Source organism: Barbatula barbatula (assembly GCF_947034865.1).
Source record: "Barbatula barbatula genome assembly, chromosome: 14".
NCBI lineage: Eukaryota > Metazoa > Chordata > Actinopteri > Cypriniformes > Nemacheilidae > Barbatula > Barbatula barbatula.
The window spans coordinates 10,371,688-10,394,406 of record NC_136777.1 but is presented as its reverse complement, the minus strand read 5'-3'; the positions used below and the strand labels follow the sequence as shown (position 1 = coordinate 10,394,406).

The following is a 22,719-nucleotide window of genomic DNA, read 5'->3' as shown; positions in this document are numbered from 1 at the left end:
ACTGTGTCTACCATAAGTAAAGTTAACATATAACTCAATGATCAGAATTAAGGCGACCGAATGATCAGAAATGTTGTAAACACAAGCTGGTGCTCTTCGGTCGATTAAACATGTTTGACTGATCGCGTCTGGGATGATTCTCCTAAGAGACGTCATGAAACAGCGCTTCGCTTCCTCGAAAGTCACGGAATCACAGGGTCACATTTTAGCTGTAGTTTTTAAAACAATCAATGCTTGTGTACTGAGTGTCCTTTAACTTGAATAGAGACAACAGAAAGCGTCATGTGTTAATGACAGGGCGCTGCCGGGGCGTGTGTGCTGGGCGTGTGTGAAGATAACAGGGCTGAAAATGAAAACTGTCATGAACAGATAATGTTCACTAAACCGTCGAGCCCGACCTACAACAGGCCAGTTTTACTGAAGAGATCACATCTTTGATACTGTCATGTAACGTTAGTCACTCCTCAAACTCGAGTATTTTGCAACACTGTTTGTGTTGGATTCATGAACTGTTTGACTTTATACTGTTAATGTCGACCGATGAAAATTAAGTGAGGACTGAGCTCGTAAACTTTATTTGTGGTCCTCTCTTGTGTTTTTTAATGTATGGGACAATGTTGCGAATGACTAGATTAACTGTAGGGAAACTACGACAGTGTCGTTCAGAAGGATTTTACCATTTGCCAAATCGCATTTCACGGACATCATGGAAAAGGCAAGTGTGTATAAATGGTTCACCGGAGATGCTTGTGTTGCCGATTTATAAAGGAAGGACTATGTCCCAGCTCTCGTGTCTCAGGTCTGGAGGGTTGTTTTTACCCAGGTTTGTGTGGAAACACCCCAGACACACTGTTGCTTTATACAGCACATCTACGGACTCCAAACAAACATCAACGCCTGTGGATCAGCAGGACAGTAAAAACTCATTGGGTGTCCCATCAGAATTCAAGAATTTGGTGGATCTTGCATATCCTCAGCGATGGAGACTGTCAGGCAAGTCAATACAGTATTATTTGTCTTGTTGCTCAAAACCTGTATGTGACTCTTCCTTCTGTGGAACAAAAAAGAAATCAAATGCACAGTGGCAAGCAAACCTACCACGAAAAATGTTTTTACCAAAGGATTTTCACCATACTTGGTTTAGATGTCAACATTTAGTGGTTTAAACGATCACGTGAGCTTTTCCTTAAAAATAAAAATTAAGGTTCCCATATAGTAAGATGCTGCTTTCAGAACTGTCACATCCACAACTTTCCATATTCCTAAATAGGCACATGACAATGAAGTATAACAATAATAACTATTTTATGTTCTATGAAGAGCAACTCCTCCACTTGTTGGGTCTTATGGCTTCTGGTTTGTGAGGTTTTATTCACATGTTTCAGAAACTGTTATTTTTGTCACATTGTTTACACACGTTTATTTCTCTTTTTTTTATAAAATGTTGAATATAAACAGTGAGTTCAGTGCAAAGACTAAGGGTTCGAATCCCAGTGTTCACTCAAAAGCATACCTTGACTTTGGATAAAAGTGTAAAAGCGACTGCCAGAAACATTAACTAATAAGACTAATATGTTAAGATGTTCCTATTAATGAACCCATAGTTAAGGTTTTAAATGATGTCTTCTGATTTGCTTAATTTGTCTGATTCATGAATGTGAATTAGTTTAAAATGACGACCCTATTATTAACACTAATAGACGTTTTCTCCCCATAGCTGCCGTGGGATTTCTGGTGATCTCCAGTGCTGTCACCATGTCTGCACCGTTTTTTCTGGGTAGAGTGATTGACACCATTTACACCAGCTCCACAGAAGACTTCACAGCCTCCCTCACCTCCCTCTGTATCATGCTGTCAGGGGTCTTCCTCTGCGGGGGGGCTGCAAATGCTGCTCGTGTCTACCTTATGCAAATCTCAGGTAACTCAAGCTGTTACAGCAACAAAATAAGATGGTGCTATTGACTGTGTTAAAGTGACGTATAAGTCTAGTTTAGTGTTAATTAGAATAATTGATTTATTGAGTTGAACAGCATGTGTTTCTCCTCTCGCTCTAATAATCTTTCACCATTTTCACAGGGCAACAGATTGTGCGAAACTTGCGTGAATCCCTTTTCTCCTCGATTTTGAGGCAGGAGGTTGGATTCTTTGATAAGACCAGAACTGGTGAGCTCATTAACCGCCTCTCGGCAGACACCGCTATCGTCGGACGCTGCCTCACTGACAACCTGTCTGATGGGCTGAGGTCCCTCGCCCAAGCGGGGGCTGGAGTAGGCATGATGGTGAGCCAGATGTTTAGTTAGACCCTTCTCATAGTTTGACATTTTAGCAGCAAATTCCTTTATTCTATTTAGAAACACATTTTCTGCTTAAAAACATCACAGTTTAGGCATTGCTTCCTCGTCTGTTTCTGAGAAACCGTAGATGCAGTGGAAACTGGACTAAAAAATGAATTGCATGAATGCATATTTTAAGTATATACAACTAACTCTTAAACTTTCTCTTTCTCAAGTTATACGTATCACCCAGTCTGGCAGCTTTTGTGCTGATGGTTGTTCCTCCCATTGCTTTCCTGGCTGTCATTTTTGGTAGATTTCTCCGCACTATATCCAGACGCACACAGGATGCCCTGGCAGCGGCCACACAGGTAGTCCATTTGTTATATGTTTTTTTTTATGGGGGTTTGAAAGTAGTTCATTGCCATCAGTTGTGTGCTGTACTCATTATTGTAATGAATCCCAGTGGCCAAGGCATCCTTATAATCTGTAGCTGCTCTGCATCTCCTAGTTGGCAGAAGAGAGGATCAGCAACATGCGGACAGTTCGTGCTTTTGGAAAAGAGCTGATGGAGTTGCAGAAGTATGCGGGCAAGATTGACCATGTTTTTGATCTAGCAAAGAAAGAGGCTCTGGTATCCGCTGGATTTTATGGAGTGGTAAGATAAGATAATTCTTTTTATAAATAATGGCCATTTAAAAAGCGTATTATACTTATATTGCGCTTAATCCTTAATCTCCTGATGCTTTGTCTTCATGCAGACAGGACTCAGTGGAAACGTTATCATTCTCAGTGTGTTGTATAAGGGAGGTCTGCTAATGGCCAGTGAGGCCATGACCGTCGGGCAGCTCTCCTCTTTCCTTATGTATGCCTTTTGGGTGGGCATTAGCATCGCAGGTGAGACCATATGTTTGGATCACTATTCAGCGTACTCTATATGAATATCTGAATATGTGCCGCAATACATCAAAAAATATATGTGAACTGTTGATGTGGGTTCAGATCCCCAGACAAAACAAAACTGATATAGATTAAGATTGGGAGCTTGATTTTAAGGTTTGGTGATTTGGTTTACATGGAATTAACTTTATCCAAATCATCTGATCCCAGGCTTTCATACTTGCATAGCACATGAACAACATGATGGCAGACAAAGGGTTCTTTCAAAAGTTGCCATTATACAGCTTAACAAATGGGATTCCCTGCTAAACCTTCACATGTGTGGGATGAACATCTCAAACTGGGTCCTAGAAACATCGGTATTGAGTTTTTTCTGTCTATAGCTGCAGTGTTAAATGTAAGAACACTCTACAATAAGGTTGTTCATGTTAATTGTAGCATTCACTAATTCCTTTTTAATATCAAACGTTGTAATTTTTACATAATTTAATGTACCATGAACTAACTTGAATATTTGTATTGACATTTACTAACACAGACATGCCAAGGTGACATGCTTTGTTTATTATTGGTAATTTAGTTTTTTATTGTGCGGGTTAATGTTCAGGTTTCAGCTCATTTTATTCTGAGCTGATGAAGGGGCTTGGTGCTGGTACCCGTCTGTGGGAACTAATGGACCGAAAACCTGAATTTCCTCTCAATGGTAAATATAATTTCACTTTAAACTTTGCTTGCAAATCACACAAGAAAAGGCTAAATGTCTTTTATTTTAATATGCATAAATAGCAGGTGTGCAACTCATCTTTTCTTCTCTTGTCTTCTGCAGAAGGCCTCATGTTAACACAAGAGCAGTTTAAAGGAAAACTGGAGTTTCGGAATGTGTCCTTTGCTTACCCAACAAGAAAGGATTCATCCATCTTCCAGAATCTAAGTCTGTCTGTACCGGCGGGGTCAATAATGGCAGTGGTGGGACCCAGTGGCTCAGGCAAATCCACTCTGGTGTCGCTGTTGCTCCGCTTATATGACCCTGACTCAGGTAAGAACTGAAATAAGTATATACTGGATACTTGGCAAATTATGACGCACAAATGTATTATTTTTCACTTAGTTGTGTCAAATTAATTGCAGGTATGGTTACTGTAGATGGCCATGATATACGAGATTTGAATCCTTATTGGCTAAGGAGTCACATTGGTACTGTAAGCCAGGTAAGGAAAACATTAGCAAAAGTAGAATCAAATCATCTCTTGTAATATCTGCTTTTCTAATTAACCTGTAAATGTGTTTGTTGTAGGAGCCTGTACTTTTCTCCTGCTCGATTGCTGAAAACATTGCTTATGGAGCAACAGACCCGAGTCAGGTCACGACACAGGACATATACAGGGCAGCACAGATAGCCAATGCACATGACTTCATTCAGGACTTCCCCAAGGAATATGACACAGTTGTAGGAGAGAAAGGGGTCCTGCTGTCAGGTAAGATACATACTTAATGCTGCCCATTTACACATAGAAGCTTTTTTTTTGTTTCTTGACAAACTCATAATTCTAGTCTGCATTTTAACATGCGTTGTATGTGTAATTCACATTTCATGCAATTTGTTGAATAAACAGGTGGACAAAAACAGAGGGTTGCTATAGCACGCGCCCTGCTAAAGGTAATCTTTTGCTATCAAAGGATAGTTCATCCAACCTAAAAATAAATCTTCCTTTACTCCATGTAAAAAAATACATAGCAACATTTAATTTAGCATAAAAGAAGTGACAATGTCAGATGTTGATCTGGTCTGTGAATTGGCTTTAAGTAATAGAATAATAAATGTTTCATCTGCTCTGCCTTCAGCATCTTCGTTAATTTTCCAATGGTACATTAAAAATGTTTTTTTGCTTTTGATAGAATCCCAAAATACTCCTGCTGGATGAAGCCACAAGGTGAGTCTGAATATTGAAAAAGGATAACACACAAATGCAAAAAATAAAAACAAATTATATTTTTTTATGTGAAGATCTTCTCCCAGTACTCTATCCAAAAAATAGCATTTCAGTCAATAACACAGATTACTGTTGTCTTTATTAGTGCTCTGGATGCAGAGAATGAGTTTCTGGTTCAGGAGGCATTGGAGCGGCTAATGCATGGTCGCAGCGTCTTGATCATTGCTCACCGTCTGTCCACCATCCAGAATGCAGATGCCGTAGCTGTGCTGGATCAACACCGTGTTGTGGAGATGGGCAGTCACGCTCAGCTCCTCGCCAATGACCAGGGGCTCTACCGCAAGCTAATGGAGAAGCAGGCCTTCCTGCAGACAGAGCAGAAACAGGCTCTCTTCAAATAGCAGAAACACAGTCAATTCAAAACAACAAAGAGGGTGCACACTAATCAACTCATGTGATAATGATGATTTCGGGTTTAAGCACTCCTAAATGACCGAATGAAATGTATGTTTAGCCTTTGCAGTATCACATACAGCTAAATAACTGGAAACCAGTTGAACTGTATGCTGATCATTGTTCATTACAAAGTGCTGTAATTTACCAAATGGCAGGTGGTCAAGGTATATATAAATTGCTGCTGGACAGTATTTGCTGTGGACATAAACAATGTACATGTTTGCAAAGACATAACAAACCTGATCAGTGAACATTTCCTTAATTAAGTGAAGCGACTGGGAAAACCTGAAAAGGATCTGACATAGATTTGATATATAAAGCAGAAATATCAAGTAGTTATACTGTAACTGTATTGCTTGATGTTTGACATGGAACATACTAGTTTTGTCACAAATCGTTATGAAGCAATGGAAGGTATTAACATAACTTTTGAATAATGAAGCATATTATTTTTTGGATTACAGCATCATTGGTGCTTTCAAAATCTCGATCACCTTTGGCAATGACAGATTTCTTGTGCCTAGATTATAATTTTCATTGGAAAATTGAACTTTCCAATGAAAATTATAATCTAGGCACAAGAAATATTTCAAAGTTCTCAAAGTTCTAGTGTCAGTAATTAGGAAATTGTTTTAGGAAGAGATAAAAGACCAATATTGTTGTCAGAGTTTTTGAGAGCAAAACTATTTCAGATATTTGAATGTAATTTACAGCCAATATATATTTATATGTGATCAGATTAAATCTATTCAAAAATTTTAGGAAACGTTAATATTTAGTGCGCTAACTTATTAGGTTTAAGGGTGTGTAAAAATGTATGTTTGTCTGTTGTATGTTTTCTATCTACACAATAAATTGTATTGAAACGATGTTTACAACAGCCCAGACTACATGTCAATCTGAGAACGTAATAACTTCAGTCACCAAAAGAGGGTGCTGTTGATCCTTTAAACATAAGAAGGGGTACTTTTTTTAAACCTTTAGCATTTGAAATGAAATACTATGTCACACACATCGATAAAAAGCATGAAATCAAACTTCTTTTCTGACAGTTTTGTTGCGCTCTCCGTGCTCATCCTGTCCCCCAAACATAGTCCGATCTAAAAACTTTTCAACGCTTCATACTGTGTTAATAACCCCTACTGTCACATCGTGACCAAATAACCAGGTAATCCAGGTAGATTATAATCAATGAAATCTCTAGCCCTGACCGTTGCCTTGTTTGTCCCAGCAACTAAGCGTTTAGCCTCAGCCCAGTAAGTGTGGCCACTGTAGGACTCGCTAAACGTAAGATCTTACATCTAAGTATGGAAGCATATCAGCTCAGAGTCTTGCTCTTGGGGAGTAAAAAATGCAGATCAAGGGCGGCCACACGCCTTCCTGACCAATAGCACTTTACCTCGGTGTCTCTACATTATATAAACGTAATTTATATACTGTATTTAATCATCGCAGAATACTAAGTACATAAAAGACGCGACACAGTGATTTATACACGTATTTCAAAGTTTGTCTGTTTTAATCTGTTCATTGTTCATATTTCTACTTGTAAACATTGCTTACCTACACAAAATGTTAAATATTTCGTTTGCTTGGCATACTAAATCTGTCAATAAAATACGCATCTTCAAAAAATGCCGGTATCAAACAAGACAGCAGTATATGCAGTCTATTAATGATGACGTATGGAAATATTCCGAAGGCTGATTTGAACACCCTCCGGTTAATTTGCTGAGGAAACCGGCTGCAGTGGAGTTGTGAACAGATGGCACAAGGCCTCAAGTGTCAAAAATAGAAGATGCTTGTCTATAAAAGGACAGACTACATACAATTGACTTTTTTTGGCTTGTTTTGAGAGTATCGCAAAGCAAATGTTCGCGCACGTGTGCGTTTGGGGCGGGACTTATTAGGCAACACTCGAGTAATTAACTTTCTATTAACACCGCTGATTTATTGTCAATAATAATAACTGAACCTTTAACTTATATTGTTATTATTTAATAATGACTTTATGAGTTATCATGAGTTATCTTACTTCAGTAAATTAAAACACAGAATATCATATCCATAACTCAAAGAACATGATTGACGTCTTACCTGAAACGGCATTTCTGTAACGCGATTTTTTTAATGACTACAAAACGTTTCGTCGGTCCGATTTTTCAGACCTACTTCAGCAACATAATCAAAGCATGTAAGAATATTGAAATAAAAAATTCACGACGAAAAAATCGACCAAAATGCTTTCTCACAACTGAGAGAAACATACTACGATATGCAGCACGTGGGGAATTGCTGGTGTCCGATCGACACCGCCCACAGGAGGTCATATACGGCTCAAGCGCATTGGAATGATGACTATCAATCCATTTAAGGACACTCGTGCTCTCTACGAACTTGGGAATGATGGGGGAGACACGCAGCTTTACTTCCAAGTCCCCCCACGCTTACCCCGCAAGAACCTAATATGGTAGAGGGTTGGGGAAAAATCCAATTGAACGTATACATATGTTAAGTGGTGCGCGTGTGGGAAATGCGGATGGTATATAAGGTGGTCGGGCTCCAGAGGGTCTGTACTCCGTTACTGCATACAGCAGAGGTTTCAGTGTGCGCTGACTTCGTGAGAGAAAGGTAAGATAAACTGCAATGTGGTACAACGTTTTTACAAAGTTTATTTATTAAGGTAAATGCAATTTATCTACTTTAATTTGAAGTTATACTGATAACTATGGAACTATGATAACTAAGTATTTTTTGACAATATTTTCATAACTCATGCATGGTTCTTTAAAGCATCTTTAAAACATGACTCTGATGATGTTATATTGTTATTCATATGTGTATTACTATTTTATATTGCTGAAGATTACATTGCATTTTAAAGAGGGTTTGCACTTTATTTTATAGTATGTACTCTGTACTTACCCAACAATATACTTTACAATAAGTACAAAGTGAAAAAAAGTAGTACAGGACCGTAAAATAAGTGCTACCAAGTTAAGTAAGGTATTATCATTTTATGCAAATTAGTTAATTGTTGTAGATTAACTTTTTGCCGGAATCCGTGCACTTTAATATTTCTCATGATATGCTTCTTTAGCAACCACCAAGATGTGCGACGACGAGGAGACTACCGCCCTTGTGTGCGACAACGGTTCAGGCCTTGTCAAGGCTGGCTTTGCTGGTGATGATGCCCCCAGAGCTGTCTTCCCCTCCATCGTTGGTCGCCCCCGTCACCAGGTACATCCAACAACATTTGAAATTCACCACTGAAAAATCCCTTTTACCTAAATATATTTATTATAACACTAAAAACGTTTTTTCTTCTAGGGTGTCATGGTGGGTATGGGTCAGAAGGACTCCTACGTAGGAGATGAAGCTCAGAGCAAGAGGGGTATCCTCACACTGAAGTACCCCATTGAGCACGGCATCATTACCAACTGGGACGATATGGAGAAGATCTGGCACCACACTTTCTACAATGAGCTGCGTGTTGCCCCCGAGGAGCACCCAACTCTGCTTACTGAGGCCCCTCTTAACCCCAAGGCTAACCGTGAGAAGATGACCCAGATCATGTTTGAGACCTTCAACGTCCCAGCCATGTATGTGGCAATTCAGGCTGTGCTGTCACTGTACGCTTCTGGTCGTACCACCGGTGAGTCCTTTTCACAACACTCCACATTCTTCGATTCATATGTTAAAATGTATATATTGGACTTTATATGCTTTATAGGCTTTACAGCTTACTAATTTTTATTTATATTAATTTATATTTTACATGAGGCTTTTTTTAAATGTTCTTTTATATTTAAGGTATTGTGCTTGACTCTGGTGATGGTGTCTCCCACAATGTTCCAATCTATGAGGGTTATGCTCTGCCCCACGCCATCATGCGTCTGGATCTGGCTGGTCGCGATCTGACCGACTACCTTATGAAGATCCTGACAGAGCGTGGCTATTCTTTTGTCACAACTGGTGAGAATATCATATATGTTTTCTGTTTATATTGGTTTCTTGGTTTAGTTTTACTTGCTTTAGTTTACTTCCTACACGTTATCCTCAAATGTGGGAAAATCCTTTTCCATTTTTCTTTGTAATTTGTTTGCACTTTACAAATAAATGACCTAACAAAATCTCTTGTTACAGCTGAGCGTGAGATTGTCCGTGACATTAAGGAGAAGTTGTGCTACGTGGCTCTGGACTTTGAGAATGAGATGGCCACTGCTGCGTCTTCCTCCTCCCTGGAGAAGAGCTACGAGTTGCCCGACGGCCAGGTCATCACCATTGGAAACGAGCGTTTCCGTTGCCCAGAGACCCTCTTCCAGCCTTCTTTCATTGGTGCGTAAAGACAAAAAATATTATAGTTTTGTTTTCCCATACAGTGTTTTGGCTTTTGTAATAAAGAATCTGTTTCTGAACAGGTATGGAATCCGCTGGAATTCATGAGACCGCCTACAACAGCATCATGAAGTGCGACATTGACATCAGGAAGGACCTGTACGCCAACAATGTCTTGTCTGGTGGTACCACCATGTACCCTGGTATTGCTGACCGTATGCAGAAGGAGATCACCGCCCTGGCCCCCAGCACAATGAAGATCAAGGTAATGCATCTAATCTTACATCTACAATAATCCCATTAATCTAAATACGATTGCTTTAATGATCTCGGAATGCTCCAATCAAAGATTTCTATCTTCCTTTTTCCAGATCATTGCCCCACCTGAGCGTAAATACTCCGTATGGATCGGTGGCTCCATCTTGGCTTCCCTGTCCACCTTCCAGCAGATGTGGATTACCAAACAGGAATATGATGAAGCAGGCCCCAGCATTGTCCACCGCAAGTGCTTCTAAATCCATCATCTGCATCTATTTGCTGTGGATCACGCAATAATGGAGAATACATTCATCTTGACTGGACAGTGCTGGTACAAATGTATTTTGTACCCGTGTGTTACTCAATGAACATGTTGCTAGGATAAACACATGATCCAGAAGACCATTGTATCATGTTATCTAACATGAAACTATTGTGTACATAAATAGTCATTAATTTATTAAAGTCCATAATTTGGTATTTGGTTTATGAAACGTGTCTTCCTAAATCCGATTTGTATTACTCATGAAGATTTGTGCCCATAAAGAAATCTGTTTATTCGAGTAAGAATAGTTTTAGTAACTATCTTTTAGGAGGTTTACACATGTTTAATTCATGAAGATGCCAATCCACAACAGTTTAGTAGATTATTACCAATATCAGTAAATTGAAACTGAATAGATTATGTCATAACAAAGTCACCTTGAAAGGAAGACAACATAATTCAATATCAGTCAAATCAAGGGTCATGTTTTAATAGTTTTTAACCCGCCACATGTCTAACGGTGAAAGTTGACCTCATATTGACCCAGCTTGAACGGGATCTAAATTTCAATTTATTGAATTATTTAAAACATTATTAAACGGTGTTTTATATAGATGTGTAAAATCCATGTTATATTATTGGTGCCCTTATTTTTTATAAATTATTTTCTACATAATTATTATATGTATAACTTCCCAACTTGTATGTGTGCTCATGCGCTAAACACCTCATTGATGATGGATCATAGATTTTCTATTGTATGTCAAATATGCCCAAACACAACAACACCTGTTGACACATTCGAGTGATTTCCAACGCCTCCATCATCACAGGGCGGAGCTAAAACGAAAGCGTTCTGCTTTTCAAGCAAGGCAAGATTAACGTCTGCAAACGACAAGCGCCATCTGTTTACATTCGCATATCAGAAACGGTAAGTAAATACAAACTCTTTAGTCGACATATAGCAAAGATTAGTGTTAACTTGCTATTAACATAATTCAAATTCGACCGCTTGCTTATAGATACTATACGACGTAATGATCAGCAATAACTAATAAATGATGAATTTGCAGACGCTCCCTGTAGATGTCATTTATGTGCACACAGTCTACACGTCAAACGCTGATATTAAGCAGGAGAGCGCAATGTGAAGATTATCTCTGTCGTTTCTCTGTTCTGTCGATGGACGGATACACGGTCGTTTGAAAATTTCGATGCATTTGTCTTTCCCCTCTTTGTCTTGCTTTTGAACAATAAAACGCATTATTCTAATAACCAGATAAGTTCATCATTACCCTACGAGCAATTCATCAGAGAGCTCGGAGATGACGCCATTGTTTATGTGGGCGTCAACGTGAAGGGGCGTGTCGAATGAGCGGCACTCGCAGCTGGCCAGTGATTGGTTCTCTCCGGCGCCATACAATTCTGTTTCCATGGTGTTTTGGTTTAAATGTCTGGCGCGAGCTTTGGGAAATATCTGACCGATAATGCTTCATTAATAGATGAACACATTTCTATATTTCTCTGCAGCCGATCCACGGTGAAATATGGTGATAAAGCGAATTAGATCGGAATACACGAAGAGGTTTAAAGACCCAAAATGGGACACTTACGCAAAATGTTATGAGGATTTGCTGAAGTACAGACTGTCAAGACGACTGTTGGAGCAGGCACACAACCCTTGGTTTTGGGGAGAATGGGGAAGTGAAACGGAGTCCAGTGGTAAATCTACTCCTCTCAGTCGTAACAAAGTTGAACCTCAGAGGCCACAGGATGAGAACCCAGTAGTTGAACCAGAACCCATCCATGTCACAAGTACGTTTAAAACTAACATGATATGATTAACGTAACATTATGGTTGAATTGTTCACAAATGTCATATTCTACAGTAGGAAACTCTGTATTGTGATGTTAGGATTTAAAGGAATGTTTCATACACTGCTCAAAACAGTAAAGGGAACACCTGATCATCACCGCTCAACACCAAGTCAGTTAACCCTCAGGACTACCCGGGAAGGAAGCATAAGTGATTGTGAACCATTTTCACATGTTTTGGTGCAAATAAAAGTGACAACAGGTACACTGGAAAGGCAACAACAAGGGTGGTCGTTCTCAGAGGGTCCGCCACGTGCTATGAAGTATTGGGATGAAATCCTCAACTCTATTGTCAGATTTTATGCTGGTGCAGTGCAGAGCCCTCCTGGTGCATGATAATACCCGACCTTATGCGGCTAGAATCTCTAGGCTGTTTCTGGATGGTGAAGGCATTGATGACATTGACTGGCCCCTCACGTTTCCCAGACCTAAATTCAGTCGAGAACCTCTGGGATCTCATGTATCCAAAGCCATTAAGTAGCACCATAGACTGCCCAGGAGCTCACTTATGCTCTGATCCAGGTCTGAGAGGAGATTTCACAGGAGACCGTGTGCCATCTCATCAGGAGTACGCCCAGACATTGCGGGGAGTTCATATGGGCACGTACGGCCATGCACATTACTGACTAACATTATGAGTTACTGTGGTAAAACTTTAAAAGTTGAATGAGCCAATATAAAAAAATGTTAACAGTGATTTTACTGTAATTCCTGCCCTGAATGTGTTTATAATTTTAGCTTTCATTGACCATTGTCACATTATTTTGTTCTCGCAAGTTATGCAAAGTATGTAAGTGAAGAGATTTAATCTGGATATTTTGTTCATTGAGATCTAATGTATTGTGATTCAGGTGTTCCCTTTATTTTTTTGAGCAGTGTATATAGTGTTGTGTACATACACCTACTGTGTGTGTCCTAATGTGTTTCGGTGTACATTGGTCAAAACATGTGACTGAAATTATTTAAAATATATAAATGAATGCAAATCTCTTTTATCATCCAGTTACCCGAGATGCCGAGCAGAATAATCCAATTGTTGAAGAAGAGAAACGCAGAGAATGCTCTCCTGCTCTCATCCCGGAAACTGAGACGCGTACCAAAAACACACCAAAGCCCAAATGCCTCTCCTCACATAAAAGCACAAGATCAAAGGTAGACCCTCATGTCACCAAAGACACAGACAAAGAGAATCGTCATCCTTTTGCACTGTATGGTGCAGGAGAAAAGCAGACAGATATGGCCTCCAGGAAAACCCATAATGTTGGTCCTGCAGCCTCAACCGCAGAGGTGAGTGTTATATCAGTACAGTACTGTATGTCATGCTTTATGCATATCATTTGATTTTTCTTCTCTTTAGATTCACGAGTCAGCCTTGCGAGCAAAAACCAGACGGGAAGTGGAAAAACAAATGAGGAGAGTTGACAAGCAGAGAGCAAGATCCGCTGACTTGGAAAAGAGCGAGTTTGAGATTAAAATTGTCCCGGATTACAACCCCTGGATGACAGAGTACATGCGCTGCTTCTCTGCTAGGTCTCGGTAGAACTGGTTTTAAAAAAAACTTTTAGTATGTCTGTAAATATCTAAACCACTCAGGCTTAAAACACAGAAACATTCGAACTTTCAATGATGACTTGTGAAGAACACATTTTATCCAACTCACTGACATCTTCCAAAATGGGTCAGAAATAAATTAAACTACATTTTGTCACGTTTTAGGGGTTTATTTACACCATGGAGATGTTATATATATCAGTTGGCTACAAATCAAATTTGACAGTACAGTCCAACGATGCTGCAGGGCAAACTGTCAAACAATCATGCCTTGGTGCATGATTTTGTTTATACTAAGATTGGGAGGCCATGAGACTTGTCATTGTCTCTTTAAACTCTTAAATCTGTATTTAGTCAGTAATAAACAATTACTGAGTGCAAAATGTTATGTATTATGTAAATTGTTTGTGGAGTATTAATATTGAAGATTCATTTAAGTAATATATTTTGTATTCTTTTGAAGTAATTTGCGCAAATGTGAATCTTTGTGAATAGTAAATTAGGTCCCCATTATTTAAGCAAGCTGCACATTTGCAGCCAGGCAGTTACACAAGTATTTGCTGAGAAAATCATGTTTAAGGATCTCTAGAAATTCTCACGTATGTTCATTTTTAATCACATCGTACATTTAGTGTCATTTGTTTTTTGGTGGCACTCAGGTATCTTGAATTAATCAGGAATAATGATAAAGATGACAATTATTTAAATAGGTGTATTACATATTTGGTCTGGTATCTGTAATTGAAGGATACTCATTTTATGAGCAAATGTAAAGCCAGTTTATAATACGCATCTTCATGGTCAATTCTGACACACAAAGCTCTGAAAGTATTTTGTGAAAATTGTTTACTGTAGCAGTAATGATGCCATAATACCACTTATGCATTATTTTTGTTCAACAAGACAGATTTCCATTTCACTGTCTGATTTATAATCTGTAGTTGAGGTTGACACTGTTTATGTCTGCCTGTAAAATCCACAACATTTGAGACCATGAAAAGTTATTTAAAAAGAAGCAAAATGTGTTGTGGTCCTCATTGTTTTTAACTGGTTGTACTTTTTAAAGGAAGTTGGTTGGTGTACAATTTGTGAACTGGCTTAACCAACAAAATAAAGTATGTTATTTAAATTAGAGGTGTAAAAGTATTTGTGTTTGAAGTTAGGGATAGATTTACATAGTTCTCTACCTTTAAGGTTTTAAAGGGCTTGTAGTTATATATGTTGGGGTGTACTTTACTCAATAAACTGCTCAATAAAAGCAAACATCATTCAAAACACAATTGTGTGTTTGTGGAAAAAAACTGATCCAACAACAATTCAATTCAGTGTAATCTGGCCAATTCTTAAAACCAAAAATGCTTCACACAAAGACATAATGCCATGCATTCTCCAGTTAGGTCTATGTACATTTAAAATAAATTGTAAAAGGAATGAGGAATGGAATTCAAAAGAACAAAATATACTGTGCATTGTTTTTCTAAGAAAAAATGGACACCACAATCTTCTTTTGAAAAGAAGGAATTGCTTTAAACACAACATTAGTGTTATTCCAAAAAACATCCTAATAAATCGACTGCAGCACTAAAAATGCTTTACAATAAATACTTAGCACTGTAACACTGTGACTTTAAAGCTGTTGATACCGACAACTGTTTACAGCATGTTATGATGGTGAGTGTGCAGTGGCCCTTATATTTTGCACTTTCAATTACATAACACAAGAACAAAGATTTCTTTACACTGACGTCAATAACCACTTTTTTTCCATAAAACAGTCATAAAACAAGGTGAAAAATAAAATGATATGTTTGCAGAAAAATGCACATAATACAATTTCAATTGTAACATTTACAGCTGCTCGTGAAAGAGCATTAATTCTATGTCTAAGCTATATTTATATATATGCTGTGTTTAGTAATTTATGATAAAGTAGTACTACGACCAGGAAACATGCTCCATAGCGATAATATAATCTCATCTCTACACAAGATCTACATAGAGGTAAGAGGGAAAGATGGGGCAGGGTCTCAGTGCAGTAATCTGGGGTAAAGGGCTTGGTTCTTTTAACTACCCTCTAGATTTTGGGGTACCAGAGATGTCTTTGCGTGGGCCCGATGGGACAGTAAACATTTTCCAGAGCCTTCTGAAGTCCAGGGGTGTCCCCCCGGCGTGTCTGAACAGAAGTAAAAGTAAGTTGAGGGAAACAGTCGGTCCACCATGACGAGCCTTACGTCACGCTCCTCAATGATATCTTCCTCGTGTTCGAGAAACCTGCCTGGAGACAGACATAAGATTTCTATGAGACATGGAGTGTATGTGCTAGGTTGTTGACAAAGACAACAGCTAGATTTTAGGAATGAAATTTTATCCACGGGTCATTTTTGATTAAGGCTTTTCACAGGTTATCAATTCTTCTACCTTTAGTTTGACTTTCGACGTGCCTTTTCACAACTAATGTAAGATCAAACAAGGCAATCCCCAAGTCTTATGTGACTAACCAATCAGCAGACCCCTTCTTTATGCCTGTAAGCAGGAAGTAGCTGCCCAATTAGCACGAATCTTCCCCGGACACCTTGAATCTCTATTTCTAGCTCGCATTCCAAGGCCACCATATAAGGAACCTTAGAAACCTGATGTGCTAAGAGTCTGGGAGGGTCATGAACTATCAGGAGTTAAATATATCCATTCCCCTGACGCTGTTTCTCATGTGGGTCTGTGGCATTTGACTGATAAGCCTCGGCAGAGGGTGAAAAGGTTTGGAGCAGTTGTTTTTCCCCTTGAGGGGTGGAAGAAGGTGAACCATTTGTGTGTGTGTGTGTGGAAGGGAGAGGCATCACTGATGTGTGGATCACTGGTGCTGTGTCATCGTCAGTCGTACAGAAGGCATGCAGGAGCACATCTGATGAGCATTTGGGGGTGGTCAATGACAAATATAGCAGCCATCTTGAGGAGAGCTACAGCATGCCAAATACAGTACAGATGGTGTGGAGCTCCTATCAACATCCTTTTACAGACAACAGTGAAAGGATTGACGTTGTTTAATGTGTGAAGAGGACAAAAACTTTGATTAAATTGAGAAACTTTGATGTCCTAAAAATCGATATATTTAGGTAAAAGTGAAAGACTTTGTTTTGAATGTTCTGTTTTGCATCTTTTATATGCAGATTTTATCAATGTTTTGGAGCACACTAGTTTATAGATATCCATAAGGCCAACATATTCATACTAAAAGCCAAAAAATTATTAAGATTTTATATGGACATAAATATGAATAATCCATTTCTTTATAAATAAGGAAGTCATAAATTCATTATTCTCAATTGTCTTTCAACTTTATTGTATAAACCAAAGAATACATGTTTAAGATACAATTAAATTATTAAATAAAGGACAAAAACAGTGCTAACAGAAAGCAACCACTAAGTACACTTAACAAGCGACTTAAATCTAATATGCAGGGAATGACGTCCCGGATAAAGTGCACAACTGTCTCCGATTAAATCTGAATGCACTTCTGCTATTTTTAGTGCACACACACACATCTTATTGTGTTTGAAACGGTATGAATATGAAGTTATGCACAATAAAGCTATTCTCCCTATTTTTAGAATGAGGTAGAGAAAAAAAGTGTCTGAAGCTTCACCTGGTTGGTCATCTGTCTGGGGATGTGTGCTAACAGCCACACTCCTGCACGCTCTCTGCTTGAGCCCGTCTGGGAGAACGCAGCTGCCGCAACGCTGCATCTCCATACTGGATTCCTGAACCCATACGCTCTGGATCCAGTTCTCCTAGGTGACATCACAAAAAGAGTAGCTATGTTTACAAACTTTTTCATAAGCACAAGTGAAAAGTGAAAAAGCACATGTACTACTGGTATTGTACCTGATTCTATTTTGTTTAGGATTTTCCGAGCACACTGGACAAAAGCTTCTTCCACATTCTCCCCTGTTAGTGCACTGGTCTCCAAAAACATGAGCTCTGGAAAAGAAGATACCGACAATTAAATACATTACTGATACTGATCGCACCTACAGTATCTCACAGAAGTGAGTACACCCCTCACATTTTTGTAAATATTTTATTTTAAAAATGTATCTTTATCATGTGACAACAATGAAGAAATGACACATTGCTACAATGTAAAGTTGTGAGTCTACAGCTTGTATAACACTGTAAATTAGCTGTCCCCTCAAAATAACTCAACACACAGCCATTAATGTCTTAACCGCTGGCAACAAAAGTGAATACACCCCTAAGTGAAAACGTCCAAATTTGGCCGAGGTAGCCATTTTCCCTCCCCGATGGAGCCTGTCAGCGCTCAGACCATACGCCGCGCACTGCATCAAATTGGTCTGCATGGCTGTCGTTCCTAGAAGTTAGACTCTTCTAAAGATGATGCACTAGAAAGCCCACAAACAGTTTGTTGAAGACCAGCAGACCAAGGACATGGATTACTGGAACCAAGATAAACTTATTTGGTTCGGATTGTTTCAAGCATGTGTTACCAGGTGAGGAGTACAAAGACAAGTGTGTCTTGCCTACAGTCAAGCATGGGTGTGGGAGTATCATCCTCTGGGGCTGCACGAGTGCTGCCGGCTGTGTACTGTGACATACTGAAGCAGAGAATGATCCCCTCCCTTTGTTGAGTGGCAAAATTACACCGTTATACAAGTTGTACATTCACTTCTTTATATCATAGCAAAGTGTCATTTCTTCAGTGTTGTCACATGTATAACACGTTAAAGATCCCATAAACATTCCTTACACAATGTCAATACATTAATACCCAATCTACAAACTCATTGATGCCCCTCAGCGCCAAGCTTTCCTGTTATTACAGCTATCCTGTAGCGACCTCTTGTGGCATAGTTACAGGATGACATCAGATACATTTTTGCACTCTTAGAGCACAGTTACTGTGCGCGTTAAAAATTAATTGCCAAACACAATTTAAAAACATAGATACATATTTATACTTGTGCTATAATGTTTAATAAAGATCAATTGTAATGAAACAACTTACCATTTTCTTGAGCAAAGCGTGAGGCCTCCAGAAAGGTTACTTCACGATCAGCATCCAGATCTTTCTTATTTCCACACAGTATGATCACGATATTCTGGCTGGCCAGCATCCTGGCATCTGTCAGCCAGTTGGTCAGAGCATTGTATGTTTCTCGGCTAACATACAGAGGCAGACAAAGAGACAAAGTGTGAGAAATCAATACAGCTTTAGCTTCAGAAAGCACTTATGGATCTAAGTGCACATTGTCTAGTCAAGGGGTTGGCAAGGCACACGTGATGGTCTAATTAAATATTTGAAGGGTAAAAATGATGGGCCAATTGTCTCGAACAATTTTTAAATAGAGCAATATAATTCCAAAACATTACTGCCGAGGACAACATAAATGTGACTTTACCTGGTGATGTCATAAACAAGAAGAGCCCCTGCTGCCCCTCTGTAGTAGCTGCGTGTTACAGACCTTAGGAAGAAATCCTTACATTAAAACCTCTGAAATAAACTACAACAAATTTTGTCCAAATATTATTCTATTTTATCTATAGATAAATATTTTGGCATGAAACTGTTTTTGCGTTCATATATCTGTATTACAGTAAATTAGACATCAGTCACATTGCTCTGTACTTACTGCTATTAGGCAGTATTAGTAAAAAATATACATGACAAGTCAAATGACATCTGCTCACAAAAGCAGGATTGTTCCAATAATAATAACAGTTACAGTGAATGTTACTACTGGCTCACAATACCATTAACAGAATTGGTACGTTCCATTTTCTTGAATTTGTTAACTTAAATGACTACATCAAATCAGCCGCAGGATATTAGGCCTCGTAATGCTGAAATGAACATGAACGACAATATTAACTGCAAACAACAGAATGAATTTAATTGAAAGCACAAATCAATTTAATGCATAATAAACATAGTTCCAGCTGCAAACAAAACTCAGCAGGATGCTCCTGTGCAAAAGATTTTTCATTGCTGACTGAAGAAGAGACCAATCTCATAATGATTCGCTTCAGGCAATCTTGTGATTTGTTTGATACTTGTGATTTGTTTGTTAGTATGTCACCATACCAAACAATAAATATTTTCAATCTTGCTAATCACATAATGGCTTCTATTGTTTCTCCTATCCAAAAAAAGAAACATTTTATCTTCAGTCTCCAGGGTACAAAAAATGTATTAAGATTTTTTAAATATTTTCAAGCACATTTTTACTCTGGGGCTATTGTGGCTGTAAGAGGATGATGCTGGCAAATATTCCGTTCAAATTAAGTCTGTGTCGATAGCGCACAAATGAATCTGTACAAAGTATTATAAAATAAGTTAAATCACCCCCCAAATGCTCCCAGTCCAAATCTAGAACATCATCATCACACTCCATATCTCACTGTAATCATGATAAATATGCCACACATTTCTAGAAAAACGACACATGCACACCTGAAACGTTCCTGTCCTGCTGTGTCCCAGATTTGGAGTTTGACACATTTGTTGACCACACTGATAATCTTTGAGCCAAATTCAACTCCAATAGTGTGATTCGAGTCATCTTTGACTACAAAAAAAGGTCAGAGACATTTATATATATTTAGTTAAGTGTTTAAAATTATACAATGAGATAATGGGATAGTAAATTCACTGACATCTTTTTTCTATAAACTGGTGCAGCAGACATGATTTTCCAGTTCCAGCATTCCCAATCACAAGAAACTTAAACAGGAAATCTAGAGAGGAAAAAAGTTAAACATTAAAGACATGAAAAACAATTACTTATAATAGAGTACATGAGGATGGCTTAAAAGCAGCAGTGTATGAATATTAGCAAACGCTTAGCTCAAATTCATGCATGAGGATGGTGCAAAACTACTCTGATGCCATAACACTATTCATCTTATGAATGTTAAAGGTGGGCATGCAAACACAGGGTATCAATAACCTGGCATCTAGACACTAAAACACTCGCTTCATCCAAATAAATAACGTAATAAACACATTTTATAGTAATTATCCTTTGCTTATGACTATATTGTTCTTACTGAGGGACCACAAATAAATAAGTACATAGATTAATGAGAAATAACGTCGACAAATAAAACATATGGCAGACAGGGAGAGCTTTCCTCTGGCTGCCACTGTAAGCAAATATTGTGATGAAGGAGCTCAGGACACCTGCTAAAATTAAGCATGGCAGGAGAAAATTAATATTAGTCACCCTACCGTATGTCTCTGACATGACTGGCGCTGTGTTTATGGTCTGTTGTTAATGTTTTTCTCTGTCAAGGAAATAAACAAGGATATCAAATAGAGGGAAATCCCTTAGAGGGTTTCGCGCATCCTTGGCGGAAGCTTGTGGAATAGCTACGTCCTGTTGAGATTTTCAAAATAAAAGTCAAAAACGTTTTGAAAACCAGATTACTAATGTGCTGCTTACTAGTTTGATTAGATTGATTAATAGTTTGATATTATTATTTTACGTTTCGGTTCCAAATTTTGCATATAGTATTCGAGAAAATTTTAAAGGGACTGTGGACAACATATACATTTTAATTTGCTAAGTGCTGACTGCAAATTTAGGAGCTATTTTTTCTTTCTACCAGCCACTTGGGGGGGATAGTAAGTTACATTTCTACCTCATCTGTTCTGTAAAAATCACACTAAATCATGATAATCTCTTCCAGATTTCAGAGGGTTGATCTGGTTGTCATTTTTCTTTATTTAGCTTTTTAACAATTGTAATAATTTATATTAAGTAGAACTGTAATGTCCCTTAATGTAAACATTTATTAAAATTGCATGTAAAATTGATGTAACATAACTGCAACAGAATAAGATGTTCTATCTAAATAATTAGAAAAAAAATCAAAGCTCTTTTAAATAAGATCAAGATTGAGCACTTGAAAGGATGTGTCATGGAAACTCCGACAGCAGTTATTTGCAACTGATGTAAATTGTACACTGCATACCATCCGACAACGACTGATTGTTACACACAAACATAATATGGAGCATATGAAACTAAGGGGTTTACATAAATTAGTTTTGTTTCGTCAGTGCTCAATGGCTTAATAACTTCCTGCTTCCCAGTCATTTATAAAAGAGTTCATTTGAAATCAATAGACAAAGTGGGTCAGAGAGTTTCTGTTGATTCCAGCTGAGACTCTTCTTGAAACTCTAAGATCTTGTCAACCCTAAGCATGAGGCTGCCTACAGAATGAGCCACCACATATCTTCTCCAGATGGTTCTGTGGTCATTACATGATGCATTAAGGTGTGTGGGTATATCTGGCAACCTATCATCTGTATGTACTGTATATATCTCATTGCTGTCCTTCTAAAACCTTGGATGTCCAAATTCACTGTTTTTCAGGAAATGGAAAAGACACTGTACTTTTCAAATTATTCAATACTGTGTTGAGAAAGTTGACAAGCACTACTTTATATTTGTAAGATAGTAAGTTTTTCTAGTGACAAAGAAAAAGGGTAACTAATAATGATTAATGGAGAAAACTATTCAATCACAAAATATGAATATACAAGGTTTCAGAAGCAGTGATATACATTCTCGCCATAGACATTTATAAACTGATAGTATATGGAAGAAGGGAGGTTGAATTCATCCCAGAGGATCTCTGCTATCACCAGAGCACAATGGTAACCAGGAAGAAGGGAAGTTGACTGTCCTTGAAATCTAAAATTGTCATTGCACTGTCTGCACCAGGATGTTATTTTAAAATGTGGGAGGTTCTGTCAGCTCAAAGCAACGATAGAAGGGCTTGCATCTGTGCCAGGTTAAACCTCCGGGCAGGGAATGTGCGATAACACAAAACCGTGACACAAATGCTG

General features: G+C 38.4%; 4 protein-coding genes across 4 annotated transcripts; 3 read left to right on the top strand and 1 right to left on the bottom strand.

Annotated features, from left to right (window-relative positions):
* Window positions 1–130: 130 nt before the first annotated feature.
* Window positions 131–6,436, top strand: abcb10 (ATP-binding cassette, sub-family B (MDR/TAP), member 10). The gene is made up of 13 exons (XM_079472808.1): window positions 131–993; window positions 1,718–1,918; window positions 2,077–2,279; window positions 2,510–2,644; window positions 2,785–2,931; window positions 3,035–3,170; window positions 3,781–3,876; window positions 4,000–4,209; window positions 4,302–4,381; window positions 4,468–4,648; window positions 4,787–4,830; window positions 5,070–5,104; window positions 5,250–6,436. Exons 1-13 carry the CDS (start codon window positions 603–605, stop codon window positions 5,503–5,505), a joined length of 2,115 nt encoding a protein of 704 aa, XP_079328934.1. The 5' UTR covers window positions 131–602; the 3' UTR covers window positions 5,506–6,436.
* Window positions 6,437–7,237: 801 nt separating this feature from the next.
* acta1b (actin alpha 1, skeletal muscle b) lies at window positions 7,238–10,721 on the top strand. Its single transcript, XM_079472807.1, has 7 exons — window positions 7,238–8,191; window positions 8,661–8,800; window positions 8,891–9,215; window positions 9,374–9,535; window positions 9,707–9,898; window positions 9,982–10,163; window positions 10,270–10,721. The coding sequence occupies exons 2-7, from the start codon at window positions 8,672–8,674 to the stop codon at window positions 10,411–10,413; spliced, it is 1,134 nt and encodes a 377-aa protein (XP_079328933.1). The 5' UTR covers window positions 7,238–8,191; window positions 8,661–8,671; the 3' UTR covers window positions 10,414–10,721.
* A 491-nt stretch (window positions 10,722–11,212) lies between these two features.
* ccsapb (centriole, cilia and spindle-associated protein b) lies at window positions 11,213–15,118 on the top strand. The gene is made up of 4 exons (XM_079472766.1): window positions 11,213–11,352; window positions 11,952–12,236; window positions 13,300–13,583; window positions 13,654–15,118. Exons 2-4 carry the CDS (start codon window positions 11,969–11,971, stop codon window positions 13,834–13,836), a joined length of 735 nt encoding a protein of 244 aa, XP_079328892.1. The 5' UTR covers window positions 11,213–11,352; window positions 11,952–11,968; the 3' UTR covers window positions 13,837–15,118.
* On the bottom strand, window positions 14,730–21,243 carry rab4a (RAB4a, member RAS oncogene family). The gene is made up of 8 exons (XM_079472767.1): window positions 21,094–21,243; window positions 20,520–20,600; window positions 20,317–20,431; window positions 19,265–19,327; window positions 18,871–19,025; window positions 17,730–17,825; window positions 17,491–17,635; window positions 14,730–16,122 (listed from the first exon to the last, which is right to left on the bottom strand). Exons 1-7 carry the CDS (start codon window positions 21,107–21,109, stop codon window positions 17,520–17,522), a joined length of 642 nt encoding a protein of 213 aa, XP_079328893.1. The 5' UTR covers window positions 21,110–21,243; the 3' UTR covers window positions 14,730–16,122; window positions 17,491–17,519.
* Window positions 21,244–22,719: the final 1,476 nt, after the last annotated feature.